The 22,602-nt window shown below is 34.0% G+C and overlaps 2 protein-coding genes across 2 annotated transcripts; both read right to left on the bottom strand.

Annotated features, from left to right (window-relative positions):
* On the bottom strand, positions 1-1,348 carry LOC145621493 (uncharacterized). Its single transcript, XM_081676227.1, has 2 exons — positions 1,012-1,348; positions 1-608 (listed from the first exon to the last, which is right to left on the bottom strand). The coding sequence occupies exons 1-2, from the start codon at positions 1,346-1,348 to the stop codon at positions 1-3; spliced, it is 945 nt and encodes a 314-aa protein (XP_081532353.1).
* Positions 1,349-5,809: 4,461 nt separating this feature from the next.
* Positions 5,810-22,335, bottom strand: LOC145609517 (alanine--tRNA ligase-like). Its single transcript, XM_081664981.1, has 23 exons — positions 22,062-22,335; positions 20,197-20,435; positions 19,842-19,982; positions 18,472-18,618; positions 18,052-18,204; positions 16,521-16,650; positions 13,744-13,840; positions 13,471-13,591; positions 12,976-13,056; positions 12,574-12,624; positions 12,396-12,491; positions 11,391-11,492; positions 11,152-11,274; positions 8,754-8,897; positions 8,584-8,655; positions 8,420-8,495; positions 8,202-8,344; positions 7,657-7,765; positions 7,377-7,564; positions 7,063-7,152; positions 6,781-6,963; positions 6,443-6,622; positions 5,810-6,018 (listed from the first exon to the last, which is right to left on the bottom strand). Exons 1-23 carry the CDS (start codon positions 22,228-22,230, stop codon positions 5,947-5,949), a joined length of 2,907 nt encoding a protein of 968 aa, XP_081521107.1. The 5' UTR covers positions 22,231-22,335; the 3' UTR covers positions 5,810-5,946.
* Between the last annotated feature and the right edge of the window lie 267 nt (positions 22,336-22,602).

Genomic DNA, 22,602 nt, shown 5'->3' with positions numbered 1-22,602 from the left:
CTAATGAAACGCCCCATATCTACTCCAATTGTGTTCGATTAAGTCATCTTTCAACATTTGGTGTGTGCGCCTATCACGAATTTCATCTCTTCTTGCAAGATATGCACCCATATCGAATGGTCTTTCTACATTATACGTGAACGTGTTATCTTCACCACTCATTCTGCTCGAGCTGGATGGGATGTTCTGTTGGAGATCTTCATTGAATTCTGAAGGATCTTGATATCCTAAGTATGTGTCTCGCTCATCTTCTACTATCATGTTGTGTAAGATTATACAAGCATTCATGATGTTACTCAAAATGTCTTCATCCCAAGCTAGTGATGGTTTTCTTATTATTGCAAAACGAGCTTGTAACACACCAAAAGCACGCTCAACATCTTTTCTGACTGCAGCTTGGCGTTGAGCAAAGACTCTTTGTTTATTTGTTTGTGGATGAGTTATTCCAGGAATAAATGTAGCCCATTGAGGATAAATATCATCTGTTAGGTAGTACGTCATGTTGTAACTACGACCATTGACGATGAAATTTGCCGGAGGCGTACGACCATGTAGAATATCATCAAACACCGGGCTTCGGTAGAGGACATTCAGATCATTACATGATCCTGGAATACCAAAAAATGCATGCCATATCCATAAGTCTTGCGAAGCAACAACTTCAAGAATGAGAGAAGCCTTCCCACTTCGACCCTGATATTGACCTTTCCATGCTGCTGGACAATTTTTCCACTCCTAGTGCATGCAATCTATACTTCCAATCATTCCTGGGAAACCCCTTGCTGCACCGGAATTTAGCAACCTCACCATGTCATCATGAGTTGGCTTTCTTAGATACTCACCACCGTACATAGCAATCACACCTTCGGTAAACTTTTCCAAAGACTCCCTAGCAGTTGTCGCACGGCCCACCGATACGTAAATATTCATCCGTCGTATCAGCACCTTCACCGTACGCTAACATCCTTAATGCAGCTGTACATTTTTTAAGGTTAGATAGACCAAGCTTACCTGTACAGTTAGGTTTTTGATGAAAATATTCATCATAATTAGACAACCCTTCAACGATTCTCAGGAAAAGATCCCGTTTCATACGGAATCTTCTTCTGAATATATTTGCTGGATAAACAGCGTTGGGGGCAAAGTAATCAAGAAACAGCCTATTGTGGCCTTCTTCATTATTTCTTTTAATCGTTTTTCTTTTTTTCTTACTTTTCTTTTTTGCTTCTACCTTCTTTCTTGCTATTTGTTCTAATACATAGTTACTCACCTCCTCCTCCAACTCGAAATCTTCCTCATCTAACCGCCTAAATGTTGAAGAATTTGAACTAGAGGTACTATTGAACATAATTCTAATAAAACTTAATAAGTGGTAAACTAAATGAGTCTAAAATAGATGTTGTTTATAAGTGATGGTGTGCATAAAATGGTGTAATGTAGATAAATATAAGTGATGGTGTGCATAAATATAAACACGTTGCTTATTATATATTGTGTAATGTAGACAAGAAGAAAAAACAAAAAATCTTTAACTTTTGTTGCATGCATGGCATTGATGCATGCCTTGTCTTGATGAAAAAAATCAGATTTCTTGTGCATGCCATTCACTTTACATCAGTTCTTATGCATACCATCCATTATATCTGTTGCTTGTGTTTTATTTCAGAGGTACTACTGCTTGATTTGATTACTCACTTGCTCCATGCACACCATTCAATTATATCCGTATTATTGTAACCCACGCAAATATATATGTTTCCTTTGGTAAAAGGTGATACTTTTGCTTTATTTCAGTCTTTTTCAGTTTGATTTGATTACTCATTGGCTGCATGCTATCCATTCAAATATATCAGTATTAATGCATTCTATTCATATATATCAGTATTATTGCATACCACTGAAATATATCTGTTTGCTTTAATTAAAAGTGATGATTCATCATATATCAGTCTTTTTCAGTATGATGTGATCACTCACATGCATGCTTAATTTATTGCTTTTGGCAGTCTCATTCATGCCTTCTTTCAATTTATATGTGTTTTTGCCAGTGATGGAACAACACACTCATTATAACGTACGAATTAAAACACTTAATATCAAAATTTGAAATATAAAACAAACAAATTAAAATACATTTTATTTAAAACAACAAATTAAAATACATAATTATTAAAATTTAAAACAACAGTAGAACAAAGTACGAAATTGAAAAAACATAATCAAAGTACGAAATTGAAACAACATAATCGAAGGCAAATTAAAATACAAACATAGAAATCAAAAGACTAATCCCCATAGATCTCTCTCAATAGACGATTTTTCAAATTCTCTTCAGCATCATTTAATGGAGTTGTCCTATTGAGCAAAGCGTTGAGTGTATCATGTTTCATTTTATTTTTCTCAAACTCCATTTTCCTTAACTTCCTCTCCTCTTTAGCCCTGTCGAGCTCCAACCTCTCAATTTGCACATTGATATGTCTTGCCCTCACATCTGAAGCTGCTCGAATGTTCTCAGTAGCCGATACCAGATCAACTTCACCAGACCCACTACTGGCCCTTTTGGATCCTTCCCTCCTAGCAGCTTTCGCATTTTTTACACCCTGTGGCCTTGAAATACCACCGGAGACGAAGTTACCAACACCACCATCGGTTGGTGTGTTGATCTCCGTCTCAAGGTCATCTCTTGTACGTTTACCACTACTATCACTGTTGGAAGGCTCAATAGTCTTCTTATTCTTACCTGGTAAATAGCGGTTGACCCTTGTGCTCCATTTTGGGTACTTTTCCAACATCTTCCATGCACTTTCATGTCCAAAATTTTTGTTGTTCGTGTGTTTGAATATCACATGTGCTTTGTTCAACACATCGGCGTCATTCTCACCGCTCCTTGTATTGCGCTTAGCTTCATCATAACATCCGACCCACTTCATGATGGCAGTACACATTCTCTTCCAGCGACTCTCCAACATGTTGACAGTCCTCTTGTTAAGTTCATGAGGACGTGATGCTCTTGCAGCTTCATATGAGGCAGCCACACTCCTCCAAAGAACAGATGCTTTTTGATTTGTGTTGATGGTTGCATCAGTGCAATGCTCCATATAACAAGCAATTAATGCTTCCTCCTCTCTTCTCGACCAATTTTTCTTACCCGCAGGTTCAGACGGGGATGGTTGGGAGGAATGCAACGGATATGGAGGTGGAAAAAAAGGTTCAGCAACATCAGCTTCCTCCACTTCATCTAGTGGAGTTACGAAATTGTTACTACCTTGGTTTGGTGTAGTAACATTCATTTCACTTTGTGGAGTGTTTGGCACATGCTCATATGCACTGTAGTTAGGTGTTGAATCAAAATTGAAAGCAGATTGTGATTGTTGGGGTGGGTTGAGTGGAAATAAAGATGAATTTTGGGATAAAAGGTTCCTCAAATATTCTTGAAATTGAGGATTTTGCAACATTTCTGGATCAATGTTTAGTAGGAAATTGTTAGGATTTGTACTCATTTTTTTAGTAGTTGATCACAATATAAGAGGATAATATTTCACAATTTTAGAAAAAATTTTCTTAATTTTTTGGGAGTTTTATAGAATTTTTGGCTATTTTTAGGGAATTTTTTTTTATTTTTTGGAAATTTAATTAATTTTAATTGAAAGGGTGAGAAATGAAGTGAGTGAAAGTATGTTAATATGGGTGTCTATTTATAGATCTGAAAATGAGGAATTTTATGGTATTTTTTTTTTTTTTAGAATTATAGATTTTTAGTTATTTAAAAAACAAAAAAAAAACAATTTCGAAAAAAAGCTTGGGCCGCGCGTGTTTCCAGCCCAGGTGATCTTTTTAAGTTTTTTTGCTTTTTTAGCTCCCAAAACGACGAGTTTTGGTGTTGCTACAAGAAGCCCGCACACCAAAACTCGTCGTTTTGGGGTGCGGCTAGCGAAAAAAAGGTGTGCATATCAATTTTTTTCCTAGCGTTGATTTTGTTGATTTTTGTCGATGATTGACGGATTCTTTCGTTCAACTAGCGAAGATTATTTACAACTACCATAGATTTGTTGTTGTAGACTAGAGTTGGAAAAAATCTTGTGAAGCCAAGTTTTTTTTATTCATTACTGTAGGTGCTCTTAGGGTGTATTCTTTATGTAAAATGGTCTCGGGTTCAAACCTTGCTATAATCATTTTTTTATTGATTATGGTAGAGATGTAGTGATGTGGCATCTACATGGCGCTTGGGTGGCAGGGATGTAATGATATGGCACATTTCTAGTCCGCTGATGTCAGCTTCATATGAGATTTTGAGGATGAATGTGGGGGATTTTTCAATGGTCATCGTTACTAAATACTTGTAGTAGATAGTAGATTGTAGTAGATGTTACATTTAAAAAGAAACGAAGGAAGTAGCTAAGATCAAATAGAGAAGACTAGCCAAATGTTGGACCTTTTATTTCCATTTCGCCATCCATAAATTAATCAATGAAGCTATTAGGCCTAAAATTCTTTGACAATATCAGTGACAGCTTAATACTATTAGATAAACAAACGTTTACATGTGTTATTTTTTATTTTCTTTTTCTATTTTTTTTACAATTTTGCCACATTAATCTACATATTGTAAATCAATTACTAACATACAATCTCAAATCAACTATGAACTAATTAATCGGTAATGGAAAGAGTTGTACATACAGAATCTTATTATAAAGTGGTACTCCCTATTAGAATGTAAACAAAAGAAAAATATTAATAACTTAATAACATGAGTTGAAAAATCTGAAAATTATGCAATCACTATGTACTTTATTGATTTCTACATTCAGCTCCAATGTACATTTTATATATGAATATCTAAAATTGAGCCATTGCATGTTTATGAAATTATAATACTTCTAACTAAATATACATGTACAAGTCAAACAAATCCCACATAACTACTATTATTTTATTCTTACATATTGATAGATAAACAGAACATTGTTATCAGTGGCGGATCCAGGATTTCCGACTTGATGAGTCACTATCAATTATTGATTACTTGTGAAAGTACAAATAATTTTTCCAAATCTTGTTCATAATTAATTTCATTCCAAAAATTATATATATATATATATATAATTATATTTCACCACATCGATTTCAATCTAAAATAGGACACAAAAATCCATAATACAACCAAATACTCCGTACTACTTAAACATTCAATCTTACAAGTTGAAAATATTACAAATAATATGTTACAAACAAATAGTAATATAAAACTATTACATTAAGTTTATGATTTTTTATTTAGATTTGTGGGAAAATATTTAAATTGGTTGCACAAATATAGGATATAAAATTATAAATAGAAGCAAAAATTATTAAGTAAAAAAATGAAATTACTTAAGAGACCTGTTATTAAGTAAAACCGGTCTCTTTAATGAAGAAAGAAAGCAGCTCTGAGAAATGTAATGGCAGCATCAAAGAGACCACTTACCTTAATAGCTGGTCTCTTTGATAGCATCAAAGAGACCACTTACCTTAATAGCTGGTCTCTTTGATATTTTTATAAAAGGAAACGTGCGTCAGCTCTGTTAGCAGCATCAAAGAGACCGCCTTTCTACAATAAGCGGTCTCTTTGATATTTTTATTAAAAAAAAATTAATTTTTTTTTGGTGCTGCTGAGTCACGTGACTTAGTGTGCACCAACACAGATCCGCCCCTGATTGTTATACATGTGCCTTCAATTTTTTTATATATATATATATTTTTTTTTTAAAGAAAAAAAGAAAAAGCTTTTTGGTCTAAATTGCGGACAGAGGTCAGAGGTAGTATAGCATTGATATGAAAAGCAAGAAAATAAAATAAAATAAAAAATCATATCTAACATCTGTCAATAAGCAATAAATATGACCTTTCCTAGAATCTTGCAGCAGCAAGATTGATTGATTATCCAAATTATTACGCAAACAAAGATCAGTTCAGCTTCAATGACGCAAAGTCTGCTGCAACTTTTACAGCTTCCTCCACATTTGATGCGTCACGACCCTAAAGAGGAAAAGCCACCCATCATCAAGAGAACCTATTTCCTCAATATATAATACTAGTTTTCTATACACGCGATGCGTGCGTGACATCGCGTGCAGATCTCTATTATATAAGCCATTAATGGCAGTGTGTAATTTGCAAAGCGGAGAGGGGCAAATGCATAATCCACCTGGACACGGGAGACCACCCTCCCCTCTTGGCTTATATAATAGAGATATTTATGAATGAATCCACAATAATAGTAATTTAGAGCTCTAAATTGTAAGGCAGATGTCTAAATCTCTTGATTAAAGCTCAAAACAACATAATCATTGTAACTAATATTGCGGAAATAAGCTACATTAGCAAAAAAACAGTTATGCAATATTAGTCAGTGCATAATAAATAAGCATTCAATCTCCTAAAAAGAGAATTTGTTGCTGACCTGGCCTTGAGCGAAACTATCTTTCCCTCCGCTGCCCGTTCCATTCAAAGGGCGCAAAGCCTTCTTTAACCACTCAGACACTTCTAAGCCCTTCCATGTGTTGTTATCACCAGGTACTTTCGCACATACCATAGCCTTATGGGCAGTTTCATCCACACTGTATACCATGATTGGTATTCCCTGATTCCCCGAGTAAAGGCAAAGTTAGCAATCAACATAATACACACACAAGTAGCCATGTAGCTGAATATGTTTAAAGAATACAATTATAGAAAGGGGAATACAATTATAGAAAGGGAAAAATGAGACCAAGAAAAGGTTCAATATCTGCCACAAACCTTTCGCTCTACCACTTTTTTTACAGCTTCCCTAGCAGCAGCAGCATCTAAACCAACATACACACGAGAAATACAAAAGGATTTCCCCTCCGAAACAGCAGCCTCTGCCTGATCACTTACAGTCTTTAGTGCTTTTTGTTTGTTCTCTTTATCCAATTTTTTCTTTGCCATGCTCACTTGCTCCTGAAGTCATTGCAAGAAAACAAGGACAATATACAACTATATAAGCAGATGGTTATCAAATGGAAAAAAAAAGAGCAATGAGAACACAGGCAAAATTACCTGTAACAAACGTAACTTCAGATTGATGTCAGCTTTCTTGGTTACTGGGATGGCTGCTGAAGCTACTTGGCTTGTTAGAGAAGCTACTTTCTGGCAAAAAATATTAGAAAGTAGAGCAAAAGTGAGGCTCAGTTGATTTTTGCAAATCCACGTATTGAATCATGTCTAACCGACCATAAATTATTTTGGGACTAAGGTTTGGTTGTAGGATAAAAGTGAGGCTAATATCATGGAGCGACATACATTATAAGATTCGGCATTAGAAAGCTAAAGGGGAAAAACAGAATAAATGGTTCAAAAAAACCAAATACAACCTTCTCAAGCAGGCTTGTTTCAAGATTTGTTGCATCAATAACTTCCTGCTCAAGGGAGTGTGCCAGCTCATATGCTTTCTCTACATCTTTAGTTGTAACAGCAGTCACCCTACGTGTTCCTTTGGCAATTCCCTCCTCAGATAAAAGAGCAAATGCCTGAGCTTCTCTTGTATTTGATATATGGGTTCCTACATAATATACACACTACTTTCAGTACAAAGTGACAGAGGTCGGAGGGTACTTCAAAATGAAAAAATAGGGGCAATCAATGCATGGGGACCTCCACAAAGCTCAGCAGAGTATTGCAGCCACTCCTCCTTATCTGGATCTGCCAAGAGATCCTCCACCTTCTTCCCAATTGATACTATTCTTACAGGATCAGGGTATATCTGCCATGACAATCACAATGTTTTACTAGGTAAAGATATCGAGCAGACCAAAAGAGCCCGAGCAGACCAAAAGAGCACACTGAGAATGATATTACTCCCTCCGTTCCCTAATGTTCCCATTTCCCGATTAGTGTTCCTTTAAGTTCACATATGTAATGTTTCTAAATTTCACTCATATAAAATCAAACCAATTTGCAATTTCAGTGGTCTTAGTCAGGATGTATATTGCATCAATGATTTTTTTTACAATTACAATGTTTTGGTGAGATAACGATTTATTTTACTAACAAACTTAAATGTATGAACTCTTTAAATGCATTTTCACCGCAAATTTAATTCTCTTAGTCCCCTTCCCAATTCCATATGGGAATATCTAAAGTGAACGGAGGGAGTATAATATAATAAAAATCCACTAGGATAAAAACTAAAAATCTACCTCCCCAAACACAGCCCTTAGACCGTTCACACGCTTGGCATCAGCAAGAGTTGCCTCTTTTGAATATACATCTAGTTCAGCCTTAATTTGTTCATTCACAATGCCTTCTATTTTTCTCAATTCTTCGTGTTGAACGGGCCCATCTGTTCAGAAAATCAACAACTTTCAGCAAACAAATAACTGGCAGAAAGGCCAACACAATTTTGAAATTCAATTACCATGTGAAAAATCATATCTTAATTTCTCAGGGAGGACAATAGATCCCTGCTGGTCGACATGAGTCCCAAGAACTTCCTGCACAATTACATATGTACAGCAATTAGACACAGCATGTAGCAACACGTATAACATGAAAAGGTCTTTCTCCCATGACGCTACCCACCCTTAGAGCAAAATTTAACATATGTGTACAGGTATGGTTGGTGGCAATGCGTTGACGCCTCTCATAGTCCACCTGTACCGAAAAATATATTGATCAAGGGAAAACAAGCATGTGGCAACATTTTACAGGTACATATGGAAAAAGCCTCATCAATGTTGACCAAACTTTACCTGGCAAGTGACTGAATCGCCAATAGAAAATCTACCAGTATTACTAGTAAAGGAACCAATATGTAGAACAAAACCAGCAAATGGTTGAACATTAGAAACTTTGAAACTTCCTTGTGGGCCTTCAAGTGATCCAGTGTCAAAAATCTGAAATAAAAAGATCAAATGAAAGAGTGCAACTGGACAACTAGCTAACAAAAATTATATACTTCTAAAGTTTAAAGGTTAAGTCATGTACTTCCTATCAACTAGAAAATTCCATGAGACAAAAAGCAAATAAATAATTAGATGATTAAAGTGGGACATAAGAAATGAAAATAATACTTCCTCCGTTTCTTTTAAATAGCTACACTTTGATAAAAAAAAAAAATATTAAAAGTGTAACCATTAATTAGAGACGGAGGAAGTAGTTTAGCACAGCCTTCAGTTATGACTTATGAGTCTGATTTATGAGGGCTAAATTTAGGGTTTTAAGGTGAAATCCTAGGTCACATATACCAATTCAAAAATGAGAATTCTTCACTTGAAGAAAACCCAAATTCCCCATTCTTCTTCTCCTTTTCAAAGCTAAAATACAAGATTTTAAAATCGTTTACATCTAAAACAAAGTAACGCCCGTGTGTTTGGAAAGGTTTTGAAATATTTTAAATCTAAATTAATTAGTCTAAACTATTATTACAATGCAAATGCACTACACATTATCTCACCAAACGAAGCTCCCTCTCCAACACCCAGTCCAAGGCACTATTCAATTGTGACATGCCATCACTTAATTACATGGTGATAATGGTTAAATATTATATATTTTTATACACTTACATTTACTTGCTAAGTCCTTGAAAAATATTAGTGGATGGTCATTATTGCATTTATAATACTTTAATCAGATTTGAAACAATATGTACTATGAGGGTGCGTTTTGTTCATCTTATTTAAGATCTTATTAGATCAGATCTGATCAGATCAGATTTTATCAGATCAGATCTCATCAGATCAGATCTCACAAGAACTCATAAGTTCTCATAATAAGTTATCATAAGATCTCATAAGAACTCATCAAATCAAATCGGATCAGACCTCATCAGGTTTTATAAGACGGCGAGAACGCACCCTGAGTATTCTTAATTATCTAATTCTGCATATAAGTTAGAATTAGCAAATACAATTATTGTGAATTGGTTCAACTGATTTATGTTTGGTAATGTGGCAGTTAAATATACACAAGAAGGAAGCCATTTGGGTGAAAGGAATTACGGAGTAAATGAGACAAAGCCCAATTCATTTGCACCTACAAATTTAATCTCAAGCTAAAACAAATAGAAAAAGGACTTAATGTTATAAAAAGAAGGAAAATGAAGGAGTGGGCTTTTAGAATGTGATGATGATCATAGGATCTTGAACAAAGTCTTGTACCAGCATTCAAAAGAAGAAAACGGAAGACCCTTAAATATTAAGAAAATTTGGCTTGCTTGCATTTACTAATGGCATAAGAAATCGATATTGATATCAATGTAGTCTTCAATATCTTTCTAATTCTTAAAATATCTCACCATGATGTTGTTTGCTTCTTATATCATCCTTCATCACAATATTATTGCTAACAGATAAAACTAGAAATCGCATCACGTGAAGTAACAAAACTTCATACAAATTGGGATTTTGTAGGCTCCATAGAAATAACTGTTTGGCTAACAAAAAGTCATGGTGTGATTATCAATTTTAACCTTTAATACTTCATAATTATTTTAGGTTGTTACTAGAAGTTTTACATGGTTTATGTTAAGTGAATTGTCTTTTAGAAAGAACTAGCGGAGGCTTACATCAATTGCATCCTTTACATCAATTCTCTTATTTCCATGGATTATACGGTCTACACTGTTATAAATATGAGTTCCCCATAAGCTCATTTGAGACTCCCTATGAGATTGACGTATAATAAAGTCAATCTCCCTTTATTAATGTCCTGTATATTACCACCTTAGCCCATTCAAGGCTAAGTTGGAAGGCCTGGTCCTTTAAAACAAATTCAAGTCTTGTCATAAATACTAGACAGTAACGTTCCATGTAAATCAATATCAAGTAACATTTGTCCAGCAACAATATACTTAAAGAAGGGACTAGATAAAGATAAGCATAGAATGTGCAGAAAATAAAGAAAAAGCTCTGCTTCGTGGAGCACATTTGTTAAGCATGGAAACTCTCCAATTGTACCAAAATTATTGTGACTCAGTTTAAAAACAGAAATAAGCAAACACTAAACAAAAGCAGTCATCAAAGTACAATCACGCAATGTCAAGCTGAACAGCTATCTAATGAGAGAGCAGTTATCTAAAAGCAGACCAGAAAACAAAGAACAGTTGACAAGTTATGCGTCTCATATAACTGGTAAAGAGCATAATACCTGACCACCTTGCTCGGCATAGAAACTAGTGGACTGCATAACGACACCAATTTCCTGGCCAGCTACAGCAATCTCCAAAAACTCAGATCCAGTGTATATAGCTCTTATGGTGCTATCATGACCCTGAAAAACATGCCCCCATTACATGTAATGTAAGCCATAAAATTTTTATAAATCCAGAGTTTCAGCTGAAGACTAAAGTAACATTACTAGAATAAGGGAAATGAGTATATACTAACCTCAAACCAGATGTACTTGAAGGAGTCATAAGTGATCGGAACTTTTTTGCTTTGCAATAATGCTATAGCATTAGCATCCATTCTAATTGCACCACCAGCTTGCTAGAAGAGTTCATATACAGAATTAGATTGACATAAATCCACTCGATAAACTAGAAAGATTCAAGGAACTAATCCCATCAACTCAGTGGCGGATCCAGGATTTCCGACTTGATGAGTCACTATCAATTATTGATTACTTGTGAAAGTACAAATAATTTTTCCAAATCTTGTTCATAATTAATTTCATTCCAAAAATTATATATATATATATATAAAATTATATTTCACCACATCAATTTCAATCTAAAATAGGACACAAAAATCCATAATACAACCAAATACTCCGTACTACTTAAACATTCAATCTTACAAGTTGAAAATATTACAAATAACATGTTACAAACAAATAGTAATATAAAACTATTACATTAAGTTTATGATTTTTTATTTAGATTTGTGGGAAAATATTAAAATTGGTTGCACAAATATAGGATATAAAATTATAAATAGAAGCAAAAATTTTAAGTAAAAAAATGAAATTACTTAAGAGACCTGTTATTAAGTAAAACCGGTCTCTTTAATGAAGAAAGAAAGCAGCTCTAAAATGGGAAATGTAATGGCAGCATCAAAGAGACCACTTACCTTAACAGCTGGTCTCTTTGATATTTTTATAAAAGGAAACCTGCGTCAGCTCTGTTAGCAGCATCAAAGAGACCGCCTTTCTACAATAAGCGGTCTCTTTGATATTTTTATTAAAAAAAAATTAATTTTTTTTTGGTGCTGCTGAGTCACGTGACTTAGTGTGCACCAACACAATCCGCCCCTGCATCAACTGAAAGGATTTTTTTCCCTTTATTGTAAATCAGCTATGCACCTAAGGCATGCATTTTTAAACAAAGATGCAGTTCACCTCCACCCAACATGTATAGATCCAGCTATAGATACTAGTATTTCTAGAAATACCTTAGTTTGAGCACTTCTTGATCTTTCCCTTGCTTTCTCCATAGCATCAACAAATCCTTTTGTATCAACTGTCAAATCTCTTTCTTCTGCCATCAACTACAGAATAAAAATGGCTAGGAGTCAGAGTATGTGAACAGCATGATTGCTTTTGTTCAAAAGTTATCCAAAAACTCAATACCTGGGTCAAATCTAATGGGAAGCCATATGTATCCCACAACACAAATGCATCCTGCAACAAACACCTTATTAATCATTGACAGCTCTATTGCATTAACAGAAAAGAACTTTAGAAAGCAATGGCCATATTGCATATGTGAAACAGCCAAAAAAGAGATTGTTGAGGCCCAGAACATTCACATTCGACCCCATTTAAGCCTAAATTGCTGAGCTAGGACCATATTAAGTGATTTCATTAAAAATATTAAATAAAAAAATGTGTGTGTGTGTGTGTCTATATATATATATGTGTGTGTGTGTGTGTGTGTGGACCAAAGGCAAAGTAAGAATTTCAAACAATTTTCACAAAATACGAGTAAAAATGCAACGAAGCACTCACAACAGAAACGAAAGATAAACAAACGACCAAAGGAAAGCAATTTACCTGGCCACTCAAAGTCTTCCCTTGGACATCCTGAGCAGCCTTCTTAAATTTCTCAATTCCCTGGTTGCAAATTGAAAATCACATGTATGAATTAATTGCATTCAAGTATAAGGAAATATTCTTCTCTGATATACAGTTTCGTGCCTTCCTTGAAAGCATCTTAACAAGTCATGTACCATCACTAGCTTGTCAAGCTAGAGTAAGCAATTATAAGTAACAATAGCAAAAGACGAAGTCAAGAGGGCAGAATTAATGAAGTGGTAAATATCAAATTCAAACATAGGCAATGGTCCCTCTTTTGATAAATATATCACATCATAAGGTTTTCAAATAAACAAAACTATTTTAGAGGTAGCCTGAATGAGGAACAGCCAGGAGCAAAAGACATGTAGAAAAAAACAACTTTTAGCAAATCTGTAAAGGCATTACCACATGCAAGAAAGTAAGCATCTATTGCAAGCATTACTTTCTCACCTTAACCAATGTTTTCCCAAAGTTGGACTCCTCAACTGCAATGATATCCCTGACTTGTTTCTCATGCTGCTTTAGCTCAGGAAAAACATCACTCATTAGATCCACCAGAGTAGGTACAAGCCTGATGCCAGAGATAAATTAATTACATGCAGAACGTTAGTGTGAATATAATAGAAAATTACACAAAACATGATTAATGAGAAAGGAGTATCAAAGGTGGTAGTTACAAAAAAAGCAAAAATGATTGAAAAAGAGCATGCTTTACTTTCTTACCCATTAAAAAACCCTTCCTTGGCACCTAACACTTCACGTCCGTAGCGTACAGCACGACGCAGAATGCGCCTTAGAACGTATTCACGACCCTCATTACCTGCATTTAAAGTACAAATTTGTGAAGTCTCATATGTGTATTCACAACAGAGTACCTTTTTCCAAATGACATGTAAGCCAAAACATAAGAGTGTAATCCAGTTCAATACTCCATACAAGTATATAATTGAATCCTAGAATGCATGTTTTATTACGATCAATTTTTGCTCACATTTTTTGCTAGCTCTTGGTTCCAACCAACGTGACTTTGTCCATATATATTAAAGGGTAAATCAAGAAACCAAGATAGCCATGAAATGATGAATATCTAAAATATGAACATCATTATAAACACAAGCATTAGACAAATAACTAGACAAATAACCAAACAAGTAAGAAATCACAGAACCCATTTTCTGCCAAAGGCCAGTAATTTCTTCTTCATACATGAAATTTATGAGATCAATATTCCCAGACCCAATAGTGTGGCCTAGAAATTCATTAGCTGTAACAAACTAAAAGCAGAACATATAACAAATCTAATATACGGCTAGCAAGAGAAGCAAATGTGGCTAGAGAGATAGCGGGTGTGAAGAATGAACAAACTTGAATATAGGGAAGACTTACTAATAGCAAAGCATGTTTAGCAAATGTTTTAAATCCATCCAATATAAATGGATGAAAATAAGGATGATATATATGCCATTGTTTCTTTAGCATTAGAGTAGCTATATAAACAGCTTATGTAAACAAGAATATATCAATCAAGAAAATATATATATCACAGAGTTTAATAAAATTTTATTATTACAAACAAATAAATATTTTCTCCTCCTACATTGCATCTTTTATTTTTATCTGGCAAATTCCTGTTTTCCTTGCATGGTATCAGAGCTAGAATCATAAACCAATATATATTATTGATTTTAATAATAGCATCCACCACCAAGACATTTCAGGTGCCTCTTCCAAAGTTGTCAAATGGAGAGGATTATAATGATTCGGCAGTTCATATGAAAGTTTTCTTTAGAGCCCAAGATTTATGGGATGTAATAGAGTATGGTTTTCAAGATGTCAAGGACTCTACACCGTTTGAGTCTCTAGCAAAGGAGGAGAAAGATGTATTAAAAAAAAAAAAAAAAAAAAAAAAAAAAAAAAAAAAAAAGATCAAAAAGCATTATGCTTTATATTTTCTTCAGTTGAACCAAAAACAATTTTTCAAAAAATATCTTTGGCTCAAACTTCACATGCTGCGTGGGACATTTTGCAAAAGTCCTACAAAGGTGATGATAGAGTTAAACACATACGTTTGCAAACATTACGTGGCCAATTTGAAAATTTAAACAAGAGTGAAGATGAGACCATTGCAGCCTATTTTGACCGTGTTCAATATATAGTCAATCAATTACGGGCCAATGGAGAAATTGTTAGCGACCAACGTGTATTTGAGAAAATTATACGATCGACAAATTTCAAAATTTGACAATGTTGTTCCAGCTATAGAAGAAGGGAATAATATGTCTCAAATGACCCTGGAAAGATTAATGGGTTCGTTGTCATCACATGAACAACGAATATTGCAAGAACAATAATCTTTCAAATTCGGAGCATGCTCTACAAACTAGAGCACATATTACTACTCGTGGTGGATACCACAATGGTCGAGGTCATGGACGAGGCAGCAACCAAGGAAGAGGAGGAAATTTTAAAAGGAACAATCTAAAAGTAGGTGGGACAAAAAAATAAAAGATAAGAACGATAAGTGGTTACAACAAATAAAGCAGAGGGAGTATATCTAAGAAACTACTCTACCAAAAATCACATAGTAAAAACCTAAGGTAAAGATGTAATATATAACCTTTGATAAGCAAATAAGCAATATAAGTCTCTCTGAAAACACGAGAAACAAGTTGCCATTTTAAGACTAAATAACCACCAAAGCTTCAAAAGCGAACTTCTATAATCTAATTACCCATGATCTGCCTTAAGGTCAGTAACATCTTCTTCATATAAGAAGTATGAAATTTATGAGATCAACATTCCCAGACCCAATAGTGTGACCTAGAAATTCATTGGTTGTAACAAACTAAAAGCAGTACATGTAACACATCTAATATACAACTCCCTCCATTTCTTTGTCTTAACCATCTACTACAACTAGCAACAGAAGCAAATGTGGTTAGAGAGGTAGCGGGAGTTGTGTGTGGAAGGGAGTTATGTTTAGGGTTTGTGTGAGAAAAGGTAAAAGGGAGAGTGTATGAGATAACGTAAGTTTGTTAATCTTGACAGGGAGTTGTAGGATGAAAGTTAAAAAAGGAATAATCTAAAAGTATGTGGGACAAAAAAAAAACAAATGATAAGAACGATAAGTGGGTACAACAAAATGAAGCAAAGGAAATATATCTAAGAAAGTACTCCACCAAAAATCACAATATTAAAAACCTAAGGTAAAGATGTAATATATAACCTTTGCTAAGAAAATAAGCAATTTGAGCCTCTCTATGATTGAGAACAAGAGAAACAAGTTGTCATTATAAGACAAGGACTAAATAACCACCAAAGCTTCAAAAGCAAACTTCAATAATATAATTACCCATCATCTTCAACTCAATATTATTCCTCTTACCTAATCATTGAATACAAAAATGAATAATTCTCTCATTTGCTCATGATTATGAGGATATATAATAAGATTTACCGGCCACAGCAACAATAATACCTACAAAGCATTCAGACTATACCTGGACAAGCACCATCAGCAATTGCGAAGGACAAAGTTCTTATATGATCAGCAACCACCCTATAAGCCATATCAACTTTGTCTACATCATCATCTCCAACTTTTCCAGAATAAGGACGAGCCCCAGTTGCCTGAATGCATATTAAAGATATAAGCTCTCTTCTACACACCTGACTTATATTAATTATATACAGTAGGAGTTCTTCAAATTCAGTCAAATATAATTAAGATCAAATAAGTTCCGTTACATTCAATTAAAATTGAAGTAAAAAAAATTTAGTAGAACAAACCCTTAAAGCTCAAAAATGATCTATTACTCATACAAAACCAAGTTACACACGAAACTAATACAACAACACAACACTAAAGGATTAACTTTAAGTAATCTAGAACCTGTCCACACAAAAACCTTCACATAAACCACAAACCAACTGAAAAGAGTCCAAAATAGACCAAGCTCATACAACTAGGAGAAGAATTATATTGAAACAAATCTTCATAGCCGGTAATGTACCTTAATGTAGGGGCAGAAAATGAAAACCAGCACGAGATTGCTTTAGTAAAACTATGCATTTATAAACATTGCTAATGCCTACACTCCCGCTTCTACTAGGATAAAGGAGGTTGCATATAAGTTCATTGAATTTCATAGGCTGGAACAGACAGTTCATTAAATAGCCAGTTATCCTTCTAGTGAAAATCACTAATTCAAGCAGCCGGAATGGAAATACAGCTTTAGCCCTTAACCCAAAGAAGGCTACCCAACCACCATGACACCACATAATTATGGTTTAGTATCTCGGATAAGTAGTGCTCCTTTATATCCTACTAATGTATTGGCATTCATTGCTATATATGAAACACAAGTTGACCCCCTCTCTTTAAACAGTGTAACTCCTCATTAGTTTGAAAATAGATGACTGGCAAGGCCACAAGGGTACAGCAGATCAAGACCAGAACCATGCCATAAAAATGTTAAGGAAATTCCGTTACATTTTGAACCACCAAGCACAGGCAGAACTCTAAATTGGAAAAATAAATTACTCAAAGACACTCAATTGCCCATTAATCTACCAATGATAAACTTTACATTCCTCGAAGATGCATTGTTAAATGCAGAATTGAAGACTTATGATGTTATGGCTCTTCATATCAGCTCAAGTATCCATGTCATGTCAGATGCTCAAATATTCAATATACTATACAAGTAATTCTTTTGGTAAAATAAATGTAAGGAAATCCTTTATGCTCATCTCCACATTGTAACTCCATACACTTGTAACTAGATACTAATTTCTTGGATTTATACCCAACATTAAGACTTATGTATCAATCTGACCATCACATCAAGACTCTTCAAAATCTTTTCTACCATAAAATGTGGCACTATGAAAATACATGAACCCCTCAAACACATTGGCACATACAAGTGAATACCTTATATTTGGACACTCGCCCCAGACCAAAACCAACTATAAAACCTCACATTGCAGAGTACCTACCAATAAAATATATTTCCATCATCTGATTACCTGTTGAATAGCATCTAACAAGGGGGTGAAGACATCTGTATCATAATTACTCATCTTCTTCTGAAGAATAGAAGTCAATCTTTCAAAACCCATTCCTGTATCAACATGTTTGGCAGGAAGGGTTCTTAAAGAACCATCACTTTCCCTGTTAAACTGTACATCATTCAGACGCCAATATTCAGAAGCCTTTCAAAGGAAACAAATGCTTCATAGCCAAAACATAATAATAATAATAATAATAATATTGCACAGATGAAAAAGATCAGCAGCCCATCTTTTGGTATTAGGACTTTGGTATTGTTGTGACTGACAAGATCAGCATCAAAGAAAAACTTTTCATAAGAATGAAAACAGTATATGAAGTCTGATATTTTGTAGCAATAGTTCCACAAAATATGAAGAAATAAAAAATAAAAATACCTGAATGAAGACAAGATTCCAAATCTCTACACAAGTAGGGTCATCATCATTAACAAGTGATGCAGCATCACGATTCCCAATCCTATCAAAATGAATCTCAGTGCATGGCCCACAAGGACCAGTATCTCCCATCTCCCAGAAGTTGTCCTATGGCATGCAAACATAAAGCCAAATAGATTAAGATCTGATTACGAATGCATGCAACAACAATCGTAATATGGCTTGGGCATTGAAAATAATGATCAAACTGGTAGCACACGCCTAACTGGTTAAAGAAACTTCAATCCCTCCTTCCTAACTAAGTAAACTGGTTTCCATTTAGAAAAGTCCTAGGCTATATGAGGAGTAAAATGACATCACTTTGGAAGTGATCATTTTTAACATTGCCCCTTTCAAAAGGGGTATCAGTTAAGTTAAGATGTATTTCCTGGACTAAATGAAGGGCTTGCTGAAGATCTTGTTTAGATTCATATAGCTACTACATACTAGTTCAAAAAATCAAAATCAAAAGTGAGATCACTTAAAATATAATAAATGAAGCATGAATGAATCAATCAATCAATCATTTTGGTTCATGTCATAGAAAATCAACCAAAGGAACTTGAAAGCAAACATTTCCCCCTTTAGGATTAAAAAAGAATATAGAAAAATAAAACAGATCTGATTTAATTATGCCCAAGGGACTCTAGAAAAGGTTGCAAGATTCAAAAATCAAGAATGTCACAATATAAAATCCAATTGCATACAAAAATAAATTCATTTACTGTCTTTTTATTCCCCACTGATACAATAATCAAAAGAAAAAGCTATTCATATGACAGCCACAAGTCTTGTAGTAAACTATTCGGACTTAGATGTGCAAGTTTGTCATATATTAATGTTATGGCACGAAACATAGTCTTTGTGGAAGGTGATTCTAAAGTCAACTGACTACAGAACCCCTATTTAGTAGTCAATCAGCAATCAAGTTCAGTAAATTATGAAATTTGACACTAGCCACTTCCCAAGGCTAGAACATCGATTGTATGAACTAAGTAGGAACTGCAGCTTAGCTATAACTACAAAAGAATGTACACTGCTATCGCAACTTTGTAGATGTTCACTAAAAGAATTCAGCCCGATTAACAATAAACTGATCATATACCTACAAACTAACCCTCAGCCACATTATATATGAAACAATAAGCTTCATTGCGGAAGCTTCCATTCCATGATAGAGAGTATTGAAAAAGGTTTCAAGAGCATTCATAGCAATAAAACTTATTTTTACATCCAAGGTTAGAAAGTTCACCATTTTACGCAATAAAATGTAGTTTAGCTTGTAAAGTTAACAATGCCATCATAGGGTCCACATAATTAAGAAAATTCACCTTGCAACCAAAAGGCAATACACGTTCAGGAGGCAAGAAGTTCAGCCAAATATCCTTGGCCTCCATGTCAGCAGCGAGTCCAGCTTTCTCATCACCACCAAAATAGGTAGCATAAATTCGATCAGCAGGTAGCTTGTAAACCTGTGACCAGAACACCAGCAATAATCATGTTCAAAAGCCCCTTTTTAGTATAATATTCATTACAGAAAAAAGTTTGCATATAGTCTCAAAATGAAGCAAGATTTAATCATAACGCTCACTACAGACAATAGCATTCCCTAAAATGCAAATACATTAAAAGACTAAACGAGCACATAGAAGAAGCCGACTAAGACAAGTCCCACAATTTACTTGCCTTGGTCAAGAGTTCCCAGGCCCATTCAATTGCCTCTTTCTTGAAATAATCACCAAAGGACCAATTGCCGAGCATTTCGAAGAAGGTATGATGGTAGGTATCTTTCCCAACATCATCAAGGTCATTATGCTTCCCACCAGCCCGAATACATTTCTGGGTGTTGCAAGCACGCTTCAGTTCCAACAAAGGACTGTTAGGATAAACATTTCCTTGGAAGATCGGCTTAAATTGATTCATACCTGCCCAATCACAGTAATTATAAGTAAATGATCAAAACCAACTTGTGTACTTGAATCTATCTATACTATCTATTAAAAGGCATTCCTTAGAACGTGTACGTGCCACGTGTCACTTTCTTCAGAAGTTTGACACAAATCTATACTATCTATTAAAAGGCAGGGATTTGAACACAAGACCTTTTGGCAAGGTATGTGAAATCTTAACCACTAAACCAAGTTAATTTTATTGTTTAATGTTTCATAATTAATATGATAAGTTCTTATGCATTCTTATTAAATAATGTTCAAGCTAACTTTGTACAAATTCACAAAAAAAAAAAAAAAAAAAAAAAAAATAATACTCACTCCGTAACACAAAATTGGCCCAACTTTCCATTTTAGGGTGTAACAAAAAATTGGCCCAATTTCTTTTTCTTTTTATTTACAATTGCACATAATTTTATTTGCATTACAAAATGTTAAACGCTTCATTTAAACTTTATTTCCTTCCTATTACTATGAAGAATTTTCACTACTTTCGAATCTATCGCGGGATAAAGAGTGAGAGACTCGACTTAACTATTTATGCTACACTTAGGGTGCGTTCTTTTCAACTTATTTAAGCACTACAATGCTTATTTTAAAAATAATTAGATAAGATAAGAAAAATTCAGATTAGAAAAGAAAAATTCAGATCAGATAAGAAAAATTCAGACCAGATAAGAAAAATTCTAACTATAAAAACAACTACAATAAGAAAAATTCAGATAAGATAAGAAAATTTCAAGACCAGATAAGAAAAAATCAGATAAGATAAGAAAATTTCAAGACCAGATAAGAAAAATTCAGATCAGATAAGATCAGAAAAATTCCAATAAGATAAGGAAAATTCAGATCAGATAAGGAAAATTCAGATAAGATCAGAAAAATTCCAATAAGATAAGGAAAATTCAGACGAAAAGAACGCACCCTTAGTTGGTTTATATAATTTAAGTTTTAAAAGTTAATGTTCAAATTTTATCTCTACATATAGTATTTTTTATGGACATTTTTCAATTATCGCCCAATTTTTTTAGTATTGGATATTTATTTTAGAATAATGTACCGCCATATAATTATCATATTTCAATTTCTAATTATGATTAAATAACTCAAACAATATCATAGACCCGGGGCATTTTTACATATAGTATTTTTTATGGACATTTTTCAATTATCGCCCAATTTTTTTAGTATTGGATATTTATTTTAGAATAATGTACCGCCATATAATTATCATATTTCAATTTCTAATTATGATTAAATAACTCAAACAATATCATAGACCCGGGGCATCGCTCGAGCCAAAATACAATGTATATATTCATTACAATAACAAAACTAAGATAATACTTCCTCCGTCCTTTCTTAATGGCGAAAAAATTGCTAGCACTACAGAAAACCAAATAAGGTCTTAGATAACATTTTGTGAAACCAATAATCCAAAAATCATGGTACTAGACTGTATACTCCAGACCCAAATACTGAGATATAAATAAAATTCATAACAGCTTTAACGCAAACAAAAAAAAAAAAAAAAAAAAAAAAAAAAAAAAAAAAAAAAAAAAAACCTAAAACAATAAAAATAAAAAGAAGAAGAAGACAAACCAGCGTTAGCAAAAAGCAGAGTAGGATCATTGAAAGGAACAACGGGGCTAGATTTCCAGAAAGTGTGAGATTTTGATTGGAAAAAGGAGATGAAAGTTTCTCTAACTGTTTTAGCAGGCCATACTTCCAACGAATAATCCACAGTTTCAGTTTTGGATTGAAGCTCCATAACAAGCTCAGTTGAATAAAATGCTAAGAATGTGAAAATCTGCAATTGGATAGATACAACAAAAATATGACAACTTGTCAACTAGAGCATAAATTGTACTCCAAAGAATAAAGACACTATTATTGATGACTTTCTGTATTTATGTGTCAGAATTTGTAGTTGGTATGAAATGTCAGGAAGGAAAAAACTTTAAAATATCACTTGGAGCTAATTTGATGGCCTAATTAAACATCATCTTTATTAATTATTATTATCATAATCATTAATCAACATCATAAATCCATGGTCTAGGAAAGTTAGGAAACCATTTTTTTGGTACTTAGTTACGTATACTATCCAAAAAGAGTTTTGGAAAGCAAACTAATATAAATC

The sequence above is a fragment of the Chenopodium album genome, chromosome 3 (assembly GCF_948465745.1).
Source record: "Chenopodium album chromosome 3, dcCheAlbu1.1, whole genome shotgun sequence".
Classification (NCBI taxonomy): Eukaryota; Viridiplantae; Streptophyta; class Magnoliopsida; order Caryophyllales; family Amaranthaceae; genus Chenopodium; species Chenopodium album.
This window is presented reverse-complemented; position numbering and strand designations above follow the sequence as displayed.